The 13,765-nt window shown below is 49.0% G+C and overlaps 1 protein-coding gene across 1 annotated transcript in view; it reads left to right on the plus strand.

Annotated features, from left to right (window-relative positions):
• map1ab (microtubule-associated protein 1Ab) overlaps positions 1-13,436 on the plus strand; it is a 35,661-nt gene extending 22,225 nt beyond the window's left edge. The window contains exons 5-7 of the mRNA XM_052061954.1: positions 162-9,912; positions 10,050-10,282; positions 10,634-13,436. Coding sequence (XP_051917914.1) covers positions 162-9,912; positions 10,050-10,282; positions 10,634-10,789 — 10,140 coding nt within the window. The 3' untranslated portion in view covers positions 10,790-13,436. The remainder of the gene's footprint in view (positions 1-161; positions 9,913-10,049; positions 10,283-10,633) is intronic.
• The last annotated feature ends 329 nt before the right edge of the window (positions 13,437-13,765 follow it).

Below are 13,765 nucleotides of genomic sequence, written 5' to 3' on the forward strand. Positions count from 1 at the left end.
TAAAAGACGACAAAAGCAAACGTCAAGTAGAGGTACCGCTGTCCTTGAAAACCAACTCATGAAAATTACTTGCACTAAAGTGTTGGCCCCCTTGTATTAAGACAGTATTTTGAGGCAATCAAGGGTCCTGACTTACAGTTCTGCCTCTGTTCCTCCTGCAGGTGGTTGAACTACTGGGCCCATCCATCCCCAAGCAGCAGGCTACACTTACCGTGTCCTGCCGCGGGGAGGTGGGCTGGAACTCCCTGGGACAGCAGCAGACCCTGCGGGAGTTCCTTCACTACAAACTAAACCCTGAGCCCGTGATCCTCAAGATGGATGGGGTCGCCGAGTTTACCGAGTACATCTGCGCGACGGTCGACGTCCCCTCACCCTTTGACCTCCTCGAGCCACCGACATCCGGAGGTTTCCTGAAGCTGTCCAAGCCTTGCTGCTACATCTTCCCCGGCGGGCGCGGCGACTCGGCTCTCTTCGCCGTGAACGGCTTCAACATCTTAGTCGACGGCGGCTCCGAACGCAAATCCTGCTTCTGGAAGCTCGTCCGCCACCTGGACCGTATCGACTCCATTCTGCTCACTCACATCGGCGCCGACAATCTCCCTGGGATCAATGGAATCCTACAGAGGAAGATCGCTGAGCAGGAGGAGGAGGGATCTCAAGGCTCCACCAACGGTAGCGATTGGCTGAAGAACCTGATCTCTCCAGAACTCGGTGTGGTGTTTTTCAATGTGCCAGAGAAATTACGCATGCCGGAATCTCATCTTAAGGTCAAGCGCAGCATCGAGGAAGCCTCGCTGACGTTGCAGTACCTTAACAAACTGGGAATTAAGCCGGAGCCTCTCTATCGAGTGGTCAGCAACACGATTGAGCCCATCACCCTGTTCCATAAGATGGGAGTGGGACGGCTGGATATGTACGTTCTCAACCCGGTCAAGGAAAGCAAAGAGATGCAGTTCCTCATGCAAAAGTGGGCGGGCAACAGCAAAGCCAAAACCGGCATTGTCCTGCCAAATGGGAAAGAAGGAGAAATATCTGTGCCCTACCTGACATCGGTGACTGCCTTACTTGTCTGGCTTCCCGCAAACCCGACGGAAAAGATTGTCAGAGTTCTCTTCCCAGGAAACGCGCCTCAAAACAAGATCCTGGAAGGCCTGGAAAAGTTAAGGCACCTCGACTACCTGCGTTATCCTGTAGCGACCCAAAAAGATCTTGCCTCTGGAGTGCCTCCTTCTGTGGTCAAGCAGACAAAGTTAAAACAAAGAACGGAAAGCAAAGAGAGCCTTAAATCGTCCCCGAAGACCACCGCAAAGGTCACCAAGGAAAAAACGGAAGGACAAGATGCTGCCGGCGGCGCAGAGACAAAGAGCGATACTGCAAAAGAAAACCCGTCTGTGAAAAATGAACCGAAAAAAACAAGTAGAACCATCAAATCTAAATCCGACGTGCCAGAAAAGAAGAAACTTCTCAAGGAAAAATCCCTGAAAAGGCACCCCAAGGAAAGGGTGTCCAAGATGGATGAGAAAAAGGACAAAGAGAAGAAAGAGATCAAGAAGGTCAAGAAAGAGGAGTCTGCCAGGAAAGATGAGAAGAGAGACTTGAAGTACAAAGAGAACAAGAAAAAGGACGCATCCAAACCGGAGCTGAGAAAAATGGCAAAGCCTGACCTCAAGCCTCTCACGCCAGAGGTCCGAAAGACATTACACAGAGCTAAAGTGTCGAGTAAAACAAAGACCGGAAAAGCAAAACCGGCAAAGGCCGACTCCAAGCCAGAGGAACCAAAGACCACAGAAGACAAAGGTCAAGAAAGCATTCAAGCTGAGCCAACACGGAATGGAGTTCCTCCCTCCCAAGACCTCACCGAGGCGATCGAAGTGATCCGAGAAGTAGCTGTGGCTGATCGAACGTGCCGTGATGAGACTGAATTGCGGGCGATAGCTCAAAGCTTTACCCATGAGAAGACACAAGCACCAGAAAGTGTCATCGTCCCCGCGACGCAGTCTCCCGGAAAGGAGGAACCACTACCGGCGAAAGCCGCTGTTGAGGCACAACGCGACAACGACAAAGAATTGGAAGAGACTCAGATGTACGAGGACGAGGGAGCTGGATCCCAGGATGAGGAGGAGGAGGATGAAGAAGACGCTCCAACTGCTGAGGCCAGGACAGAGGACGAGGACGAGGAGGAGGAGGAGGATATGGGGATTGGTGAAGAGGAAGACGAATTCCCGTCACGAGAGCATGACGGGATGGACGGAAAACACGAAACTAAAGACACAGAGGAATCGGAAACACTCGGCGTAGCAGATGTCGACACAAAAGAGGATGAAGAAGAGCCAGTGGAGAAGGCGGAACTGGAGGAGGTCGAAGATTTGGATGTGATCGCGGATGAAGAAATCACCGGGGAAGGTGTGGCTCGAGAAACCAAAATCGGCACCTTAAGCCAAGCCGAAATTGAGGCGGAAGACGAGGAAGAAGAGGAAGAGGGCTACCTTTCCCATGTGGGAGGGACGACAGCGGCCATCAGTGCAGGAACTCCCGGAGGCGCAGTCGTAGAACCCGTCTCCTATATCCAAGACGAGAACATTCCGGGCTACTCTGAAACAGAACAAACCATCTCTGATGAGGAGATTCACGAGGAGGCCGAGGACAGGATACCACACCTTCAATATGACATCGGTTCCAACGACGTCTCGGTTCCAGATCAGACCGGATCATTTGTCGACATTCACGGCATGAGGGAGATGCAGGCCTCGGCCACCCCTGGGAAAGGTTTCGTGACGGGCGCTCAAGAGCAGCTGTCATTGTTTACCAACATATTCACCGCTCCTCTGGCAGAGGAAGAACACGTTTCCTCGGCCACGTCCATCACAGAGTACGACAAAATGTCCTCGCTCCCCACTTCTCTTGCCGAAGACCAGTCCGTGGCGTCCGCCGTCGCCCCCGAAGAGCCGGCAAAAACCAGGGTGACGACTGAGCAACTTCTCTCGTCCGGAACGCTTTCACCGTCGTCTCTTGAAGATAAGTCACCTTCGGCTGACTTACAACTTCCTCTCGAAGATGCCAAAACGGCCTCAAAGCTTCCCGATTCCCATGACGACGACGATGAAGAAGAAGAGGAAGATCAGACTCCCAATGTTGATATCTCACTGGAAAAACTCCAAGAGGGCTATGCCTTATCCCCCCAAATAAAGTGCAAGGACGAGGAGGTTGAAAAGCAATCTGGCTCCGCATCTTCTGTCGCCAAGTCGAAACAGGAGGACAAACCGGTCCACTTTCCAGATGAAGAGGAGAACATTGAAGCAGTGGCCTCCAAGGGTATTTCATCGGTCGTGCCTCCCAGGCCTTTTGGCTCAGACTCTGTTGCCTCGGAGAGTGAGGAGCGTTGTTTCAGTCCAGATGACATCACTGTCAAAATGGCCTCCCCGACACAATCGGGACCGCCGAGCGCATCTCATTCACCCCTTCGACATGCGCCGGTGGGAGCGTTTCCTGACTCGGACCTCCCCGAGCTCGCCGCCTCAACTGAAGACAAAACCGGAAAGAATAAAGAAGACGAGGAGCCAAAAGACAAGAAGACGGAGGACAAAGCATTTGAGAAGGACTTGGCGGATGTTGTACCTGTCAAGGAGCCGGTACAAGCCCCAGAAGAGCAGACGATTACTAAAGATGAACCGTCAACACCATCAGAAGTTCAACCACCTGTGTCGGGACGCAAATCTCCCAATGAACAAAGTCAAGGAGGACGTGATGAATCCCCAGAAAGACACCGCCCTTTTCATGACGATGAAGATCACAACAAAGGCAAATCTGCAGTGAAAACAATTGTCATGACCGAACAAGAAGATAGTGTTTCCGAATTACAAGAAACGGCGGATGAACAGAAATCCAAATCTGCTCTTCCGCTAGATGCTGGTGACATTTCACCCAATCAGGATAAGGAGCTAGCGAAAAATGTCACTAGTTACAACGCTAAACCTGTGAAAAAAGAATCATTTGATGCTATCCTAAGAGATGATCCTAAAGAGTTGGAAAAAGAGACTGCTGCTTTAGCAACAGCTCCCAAAGAAGCGACTGTCGCTTTTCGGAACGAGGATGAAGACCGTGACCTCAAAACCATGCAAATCAAGACATCTGACGTCGCCGTGCCTCAGACTGAAGGCATAAAACCGGAGGACAGAACGTCTGAAATTGTTGCCACAAAACCCGAAGCAAAGGAGATTCAAATTGTTCATGGCACACCGGCCGCGGATGTTGCTCCAATTCAAAAGCCTCGTGAGGATGTGAAACAGGAAGTGACCGGAGAGGATGAAACAGTGGGTAAGACGATCAAAACCAGGCTCATCGCAGACGAGGCCGACGCTACGTTGACCGAAAGCCCCAAAGGAGACATTTGTCTGGCTGTTGCGCACGTTACGGACGAAGAGACGCATCAGGAAATGAAATTTACCATTCCAGCAAATTTGGAACCACCACTTGCAGACCAATCCGCCAAAGAAGCAGAAAAAGCGCTCGATGCCACCGCCGCTGGCATACCCGCTGAAGCGCAGATGACGAGCAAGAGTGAAAAATCTGAGCATACCGCTATGCAAGATGACATTTATGCTGGTAAACTGGCCGAAAAGGCTGATGACAAAGTGGACGTCATCGCTGGCAAAGCATCCAAGGAGGAAGACGTGGTAATTGTGGATCAAAGTATCCAATCGATGGAAGAAGAAACAAGTAACGAACCCACTGAAAAGGAATGCAAAGATTTCATTGAAGTAAAACCGACGGCGGAAGTAGAGAAGAAGGTTGATTCGGAGGAACAAATAAAAAAGGGGGACACGAAAGAGACACTAAAGGAAGAAGCTTACGATAAGAATACATATTGTGATGATGTCGCAAAGAAAGAGGAAACGCAAGATGTTCGCGTAGCATCGACTCCAACCACAAAAGACGAAAAGGGCCTTACTAGTGACAAGGAAGCCAAAGAGTTGAATGCAAGAGCGGCCTTTGAGGAAGCTAAAGAAATGACAAAAGATGGCAAAAATGCCGCGTTGGAATGCACGAAAGATCCTAAACAGAAAGAAGCCAAATCGGAAGCAACCTGTGAGAAATCTGCCAAAGATGAAGTGAAGAACTTCATTAGTGAAGATGAAGCCATAGGAGAGCCTACAATAGGTCCCAGTAGAGACAAACTCGAGACACAGACCGAATCCTTTCAGACACAAGAGGTTGAAAGGACTGTTGACGCTAATGTTGCAACGGGTGCTGTAAAAGAGGCAGACCATTTCCTAGCCCGGAGCGTGGCTAAGGAAAAGACATTTGGAGAAGAAACCTTTGACAAACGAACTGCAGCTCCAAAAGAACGCGATGGGGTTGAAACAGTCGTCATGAGTTCCGATGAGAAGATGGAGAAAGAAAAGGACGACGCTCATGTTGCCGAATTGAGCAAGGAACAGAAGATGGAGAGGGAACGGGAGAAGGAGGCAACCTGTGAGACAAAAGATCCGCATGAGCCAAAGACCAAATCAGAAGAGATACGAAACGCGTCCGATGCGAAGGCGGAAGACGGCGGCGGAGAAGAGAGAGCCGAGACGCAACGCACCAAGGAGGAGAAGTGGGAGCGGGAAGAGTTGCAAGAGAAGGACCTCGACAAAACCTTGAAACAATCTGCGCAGGCAACATTCAGAGAACCCACCTTGTTGGTTCAGTCTTCTGATGAAGACCAGGAAGAGGAGGAGGATGAAGAAGAATATATATGTATGGGCTCAAGACCTTTATCGGTTGAGCTGAAAAAATCCGAAACTCACGCCGGCTCTGTGGGCCAAACGTCCCCATTAAGCAATCAAACTCAAGAGGCCACACCCAGACAGACAGTAATCGTAATACCAACTCTTACAATGCAGGAACCTTCACTGGATGAAGAGAGCAAAGAGTTTTTAACAGACGAATGCGGTCTTTCCAGCGGTGCTGCAAAACCTGGAAGTTCTCCTTCGCGGATCACCCACCCGGAGCCATCCTCAGCTACTGACTCGGCAAAGGGGGAGACAACTTCGATTCAAAAACAGGAGCCATCCCCTGATCGACCACACCCTCAGATAGAGCCAGAGTCCAGTTCGAGCACTGAGAGCCGGTCCAAAGTCCAGTCTCAGCCCGGCAAAGAGGCAGAGCGGGAGAGGGAAGGAGAACGGGAGGCGGCTTCTCCGGGATTTTCACAGCCTTGTTCATACTTCCTGTTGGACAAAGACTCCGACAACAGCAGCCCGACTGATGGTTGGAAATCAGGCGGTGAAAAGAAGGAGAGCACTGATCACGGACTCCGAGACGAAAGCAAAACCGTCGCCGCCTCCAAATATGATCCGTATGAGAAGCCCATCCCAAAAGATCCGACCGCTCGAGAGGGCACAGATGTGTTTGAAGGTCATACTTTTGACATAAGCATGGACGATAACAGGAGAACAAGCCAAACGGGGTCAGTCGCGTTCCTACGTGACGAGCAAGTCAAAGAAGCAAAGTCCTTAAGTCGAGGTGACCACAGCCCGCAAAGTGACAGCCACCGAAGTGCCTCGCCCGATCAAGAAGAGAGAGAGAAAGGGCAAAAAGAAGAGAGAGAAAGAGAAGAAAGAGCAAACACGTCTGCTGCCGAAAAGAGCTTTTCGGCTTTGGATATGCGAGACAACAAAATTTCCCAGGAGTCTTACAGTCCCAAAGAGGACAAACCAGAAAAATCGGAGAAAGAGAAAGAGGATACGGTAGGAGGAACTTCAGGAACATCTCAGACAGGAGGAAGGGATCAGGTGTCCACTGATGCCGTTCTTCAATCCACAGGGCTTCCATCAAAGCAAGAAACCAGCAACCAATTAGATCTCAGCACTGCACTCGCACAAAAGGACACCACAACGAAGGAGACGGAAAAACCACCGAAAGACAGGACCGGGTCCTCCGATCATGAAGGCTCTCCATGCGGTCGCTGCTCGCCGGCAGAGAAAGAGATTTTACCCCAAGGTGCTTCATCCTCGGTCAAGGATGAGCAAGCAAGTAAACCGAGTGCAAGCTTGGGCTCCTCGTGTCTGGAACCTACACTAGATGACAACATTCTGGCCTCAGACAACAGTCATTCCGTGTTGGACTTCCCCAAAGGCAAAGAACACCTGGTCGATATTCGCTTACTAGTAGCAGGTGAAGATTTCAACGTTGATGATGATGATGAGGAGGAGGAAGAGGAAGACTCGAGTGACGTTGACATGGAGAAAGGTGCCAGGGAGCAGTCTGAAAAAGAAACGTGCGGGCGTAGTCCGCCCTCTGAGGACTCAAAGAAAACCTCTCCTGAATCCAGCCTCCAAAAAGAGGAGATGGCCTCTCATGCGACGCCTGACGACGCCCTTGCGACGTCCAAGCAGGGCACGAGTCAAATATTACAATCCGGTGACACAAACCTTCTTGGGAAGGAGATTGTCGATGGAGCAACAGCTGCTGGTACGACCAAACCTCCCGAGATCAGGACCGAAGGCAAAACAATGACATCATCACCAGGCACGAGTGCTGTCAAACTCGAAAACATCTGCTCGGACACGCCAAATGAAGCAAAGCCTCTCGAAACAAAGGGAGACAAAACACGTTTATCCCCTGAGCCGGTAACACCAAGCAAGCTATCGATTGCTGGGGGTAGCCCTTCCTCTGAGGTCCAGCAGTCAGAGAAAAAGGATGCCGACAAAGAATCTCGATCGCCAAGCTCCGAAAACCGTTGCCGGTCATCATCACCCACGATCAACCTCAGCAGCTCAAGCCCAGCAGCGCTACCTGACCAGTCCACGTCCCCGTCAGTGCCTGCCTCTGATCCGTTTGCTCTGCAGCCTGGACGCTATACTGATCTTGGACTGAGTGGATCAGAAGGATACTCTGAGGTCAGTCAAGTCGGTCCAAAAGATCAACACCACGAAAGCCATCAAGTAACCTTAAGCGAAGATCGATATTACCAAGGAGACAACCAAGAGGAAAGTCTGACTCAAATCCAAAGCTCAGATCTGACCTCTAAAAAGGAGAACCAGCTTCCCTCGTTACCTTGCGCCTTCACCGCCGCTTCAGCCGGGTACGCATCACCCGGCTCAAGTTTTACCCAGCATTTAGAAGACGGTCCTCAAAAGTTTGTAAGCGTATCGAGCGATACGGCCCGGCCAGTGACATTGTTGAGCTCAGCCCCTGGTGGCCTTCAGAGAGACGAGTACATGGAAGTGATGACCAAACCTACAAAAGAATATTCCCAGGCTGACGAGAGCAAATGGTCATCGTCTGTTGCACCAAGTAGTGAGCCCTCAAAACTGGCAGACATTTTCCCCACACCAGAATCCAGTTTAGGTGCCTCTCCACAAAGGGCCGGAGCCACTGACAGGAGTTCTCAAGATGTCGTACGTGACTTTGACTGCCAAAAAACGTCCGATGAGCAAGACACTTTTTCATTACCGACTGCGGCACGTTTGACGGAAAGTACTTTGAATACCACGGACGTGAAGACGACACCCACCGTCGAGTCATTACCGCAAGTGACGACGGAAACGGCTCATGGCGTTGCCTCAGTCACTTCAGCAAGTGCAAATGGTGCTACGAACACCTCATGTGCCGTCGCCGACCCTTCCGGAGCAGAGGAGGGAAAGCAGCCAAGCATAAAGACACCACACGACGAACAGGAGAAGAGGACTACGGTCCACGCTGAAGTGGGACAGGAAACAAGAACAGCAGACATTGCGAAAGGACAAAAGGAAACAAAGTCTCTGGAGGACAGCAATGAAAGGATGAGCCCGGCAGTCCAGCGGGCTGATAAAGTGGACGTCAAGTCGAAAGGAGTCTCAGACTTCCCAGGGGCAATGGAAAGTTTTTTGGACAAGCCGCCGGAGAGATTAGAGGCGAGGCGAAAAAGTAGTATATCTGATTGGGAGCTGCTGCAGAAGCCTGATGATTTCCCAAGTGCCCCTCCACCAGGTTACGGTGACCAGGAGGAGGATGCCTTCGAATGGATGGCGAGCATCCACGGTGCCTCCTCAAACGCAACCTCACTCGTAAGAGCATCGAGCAAACCAAAAACCGATCGGCCATCCGACTTGAACACGGGAGATTGCTCCTATGAATACAAGCAGCGTAAAGGAAAACTCTCTCCGTCCTTCATCAACCCTAGTCCACATCAGTTCTCTGGCGACGAGGGTGAAGAGGACGACCGAAGTGAGGAGGGAGGTGATGCAGCCCAGGAGCAAAAAGCCGCTCAAACAAAGTCACATGAGCAAAGGCGTCACCACGGCGACGCCAGTCTTCAGTCGTCCAGTGCCGCCTCATTTGGACTGATGGCGACTTTAGCAGGAGAGGAAACACCTCCCACATCTGTGAGCGAGTCGTTGCCTTCGCAGTCCGATTCTGATGCGCCGCCGGGAACTGAAGAGTGCCCATCCATTATCGCGGAAGGTAACCTGGACTCAGATGAAGATGCGGACCATTTGCCCGCAGACCGGTTGTCAGCCTCAAGTGCTGCCAGTGGCCTACAGCCCTCGTCACCGAGGGCAGCTCAGCAGTCGCACGATCCCCTCCCCACCTCGGTAAAAGACCCTCCTCCACAACCTCCTCATCCAGATGCCTGCATGGTGGACCCAGAGGCTTTCCTTCAGGACCTCAGCGGCACAGGAAAACCTCTCAAGAAGGACCTCAAGGCCACAAAGGGCCTCAGGAAAGCCAAACCCAAATCGGCTTCTCCCGCTCGGAAGGGAGATGTCAAGAGGAGGTCCACCACGCCGGTGAAGCAGGCCCATAAGGACTCAGCCCCGCCTCGATCAGCATCCCTCAGGAGGAAGGACCCCGAGAGGAGCTCCAAACTGTTGAAGATGTCAGAGAACCAAGGTTCGCGGAGTGACATCCTCAAGGGCCTGGTCAATGGAGTGAAAAGCGGTTCAGGTGCGTTTTATCTTCGAATCAATCCGACGCCGCGTGTGCTAAATCAATACGCGATGACTGTCGGTAGTTTTTCGATTCTGCCTTGATGTGGGCAAGTCATGAAGATCCCCAGTTGCTTAAGTTGACCGTGTGTTCAGGAACCAACGCTCAGAAAGCCCCTTCAGCCGTCCCACCAGGACCGCCGGTCTATGTGGACCTGGCCTACGTGCCCAACCACTGCAGTGCCAAGAACGTGGACCAGGAGTTCTTCAAGCGCGTGCGAGCGGCATACTACGTGGTGAGCGGGAATGACCCCAGCGGCGGAGAGCCGAGCGGCGGCGTCCTGGACGCCCTGCTGGAGGGCAAAGCTCAGTGGGGCTCCAACGTGCAGGTACTCACGCAGCTGCTTATTTCGCTTTCAAAAGACATTCATCGATGTTTAACTCGGTAGGGGTTATTTTTAGTTACCGAGTACCGACACTAATTCAAGTATCGTAACGTACTGAAATACCGGTAGTTTTTGTTGACTCAAATCCAGAAAGACGTAGATTACTTTGTCTAGCATATCATTTGAGAAAGTTACTAAATAATAGCAAAATATGAAAAATGAGAAATTTTACACCACTGCAAGCGAAACCTCGTGACAATAACAATCCACTTTTAACCGAAAGCTCGTGGCACTTCATGACTTGTCGACTGATCAGTGTTTGCTTCCTTGGTGTGACATTTTGTCTCCCTGAAGGTGACCCTGATCCCGACCCACGACACGGAAGTGACCCGCGAGTGGTACCAGCGCACGCACGAGAGGCAGCAGGACCTCAACATTATGGTCCTGGCATCCAGCAGCACCGTCGTCATGCAGGACGAGTCTTTCCCCGCCTGCAAGATCGAGTTCTGACTTGCCCCCACGCTGCCCTGCGATCGAAACCTTTGCCTCGTAGGAAAACGCACTTAAGACAGTCGTCAAGTTCATGCACACGAAAATGTTTTTTTTTCTTTACTCAATTTTATTTTGTCAATAATATTAGAAGATAAATATAAATACACACACACACTATATATTTTCATTAATTTGGATTTTCTTCTTTCCCACGTTCCTATTATATCATGAGTCAAATTTAGCGACACATTAAGGCCACATACACACACAAAAAAAAAAAAAAGACGCAGATGAACCGAGAGCTGTCCCTAATCAATTGACCCAATTATGATACCTCATTAATGATCATTTCAGAAACCAGATCTCGTGTTTCTTGCGTTCGCAACCCACAATTGTGCGGGTGTCACATATGATGGACGTTGCAGCCCTAATTGTCTCACTGCTGCTTTTTATTGATTTAATGATTTTATTTATTTTTTTTTTATTTGGGGAGGTGGAGAGGGGGTGGGATGTCAATGCCTGTTTTCCCTACGCTGCTTTGGAATAATTTCAAAACATTAATTGAAATTTTATTTCTATTTTCATAGAAGAGTATAAAACATATTCTTTTTACATTTCCATTTAAACATATATTTATAATAATAATGAACTCTCTGCTACTTTATATTTTAAAAAATCCTATGTTTTATGAGATTTAAAAAATAATTGCTCTTCATTTTTACTGTCGCGGCAGTTGCGAAGAAAAGTGACGGATGTTTCTGCACTAACATGAACAACCTTGTCGAATGTTTCTCGACATGACACCGGCAACGTCGACAACACACTCATGTAGCAAAACAGAAGCGCGTTTGTTTTTCCAACAAAGCGCAAGGACGAGACCAAACATGAAATTCAAAAATATGGATATGAAAATGAAACGGAATGTCTTTGTACCAAACCAGAATGCACTTTTTCCGCCCTCGCCCCCCCGAGAAGGAAATGGGTGGGGCTTAGTTGTTTGTATTGAAGCACAGAGATGACCTCAACGACCGCAAACGCACGTTATAATATGTAAATATTGAGCATTAACAACTATTTATAAATGAGCATGAATGAATGACGGCGGCGGCGACGCTCGCGGCGAAGTGATCTTTTGTTTTTGTTTTTTTTCCAAATATCGCATGCTTTGAGGCGGCTAGCTGACAACGTTGACAGCGATTGATTTAGCTTTTATCGCGCTATAAATTTGCAAATAATTCTGCTTGGAGTCTTCTAAGCAAAAATTGCGTTTGTCGTTTTGGGCTCATTTAACGTGAATCCGATCGTACCTTTCAGCAACGCGTACGATGCATTGCAGAAAACTGGCAAGTAGCAAATGGTTCGCCTAATAGCGTAGTTGCCGAAGCCGTGAATTTTTAGCTAGCACGTTGGTACTTTTGATTGATTTGTTAATATGAAGTTAAAAATAATTTGGGCAATTATGCTAACAGGGTAAAACAATATCGCACTCAAAGCGACAATTGCAAACAGACGACGATAAAAAACAAAAACGGTTACGACAGCTAAATCCAAAAATTGGAACGCAAATGCAACACGATACAGATCAAATGGACACTTTGATTTTTCTTCCATTTTTGTCGTCATGGTAAACGTTAACTGTTCCGCCATATTAAACATTATCATAACATTACATTTTTTTTCGTACGTCGCATATCACTAACACCTCATTGTCGCAACTTTTTCTCGTAAGATCACGGCCTTTGTTTCAGTAAAGCGACGATTTCATTCTTGTGACATTACGGCTTTTCTCCACACTCGCTCTCATATCACAACTTTTCTCGGCGCATTACGACTTTTCGCTAACGTTTCAATTTTACCCTGATAACCGAGAAGAATAACTTGTTTTTCTCAAGTGTCCAACTTACCCGTTTTTTGGAACGCAGCATCGACAGGCTGCGCTCGCGGCGCGTTTGAGCGAGCTCGGAAAACTGGCTTTTAATAAGCATACGCTACTACACGTCAGAAACTTTCTCGGCAACGGCAGAACGCTGCGAGATGCAATAACGTATTTTTTTTTTGTGAATGTAAAAAAACGTACAAACCACTCAAGAGGTTGGATTGACACGGCAACACAGGCATGGCAACTCCTCAACAGAACCACCAATGACGGCCGGCCTCGGCTGCGACCTTCTCCAGACTATGACTTGGATAAGAAAACATCCAAACGGTCAAACACAACACGAATGTAACGCGCTTGCTCTCTCACACACACACACACACACACACACACTGTACATACCTGTGAACGTAACATTTTGCTTCGACAGTGATTCCAAGCCGCCAAGAGAACATCATGTAATCCTCTTGCATGCGACTTATTTGGTCCTAATCCTGAATGTAATTGTTGAACACGGCAGTAGCGCTAACGCTAAAGTCCGAACGCCGATTTCGGCTGCGCTTCTGTTTGTTTCTGTCGTGATCAAAAGATGCTGTACAGCGCTAACTTATGTTCGACGCTCTCTCTCTCTCTCTCTTTCTGGAAACATATAGCAACATTGTCCTCCTCCTCTGGCGCAACTGTTTCAACTCTCGCTATCTCTCTCTGGTCAAGTAGAAGTGCTGCACACGCATTCATCGTAAAAGGGAAACAGCCCGGTGATCAACAAATAAAGTACACTCAACTCCACGTGTGTGTGTTTTTTTTTTTTTGTATGATCAACCAAAATCGCAAACATTCAAATTAGTGATTGGTAATCGATGAGAACGTAGTGAGTCCAATTCCATCGTCAATACTGCCAAGCGATCCAGTTCTTCAGTCTTTGCTTTAAATTAGAGGAGCGGCCATGACTCAACAACAGCTCATCAAATTGGCAAATAAATCGATTCATGTTTCAACCTTCATCTTCAAATAAGGTTTTTTTTGGGAGGGGTGGGGGGGTCGTTCATTCACACAGGTTAAAAGAAATCCCACATCATGAATTAGTTCTTATACTTCCCACTTGAAATATATTCACT

Source organism: Hippocampus zosterae, chromosome 3, assembly GCF_025434085.1.
Source record: "Hippocampus zosterae strain Florida chromosome 3, ASM2543408v3, whole genome shotgun sequence".
In the NCBI taxonomy this organism is placed as follows: domain Eukaryota; kingdom Metazoa; phylum Chordata; class Actinopteri; order Syngnathiformes; family Syngnathidae; genus Hippocampus; species Hippocampus zosterae.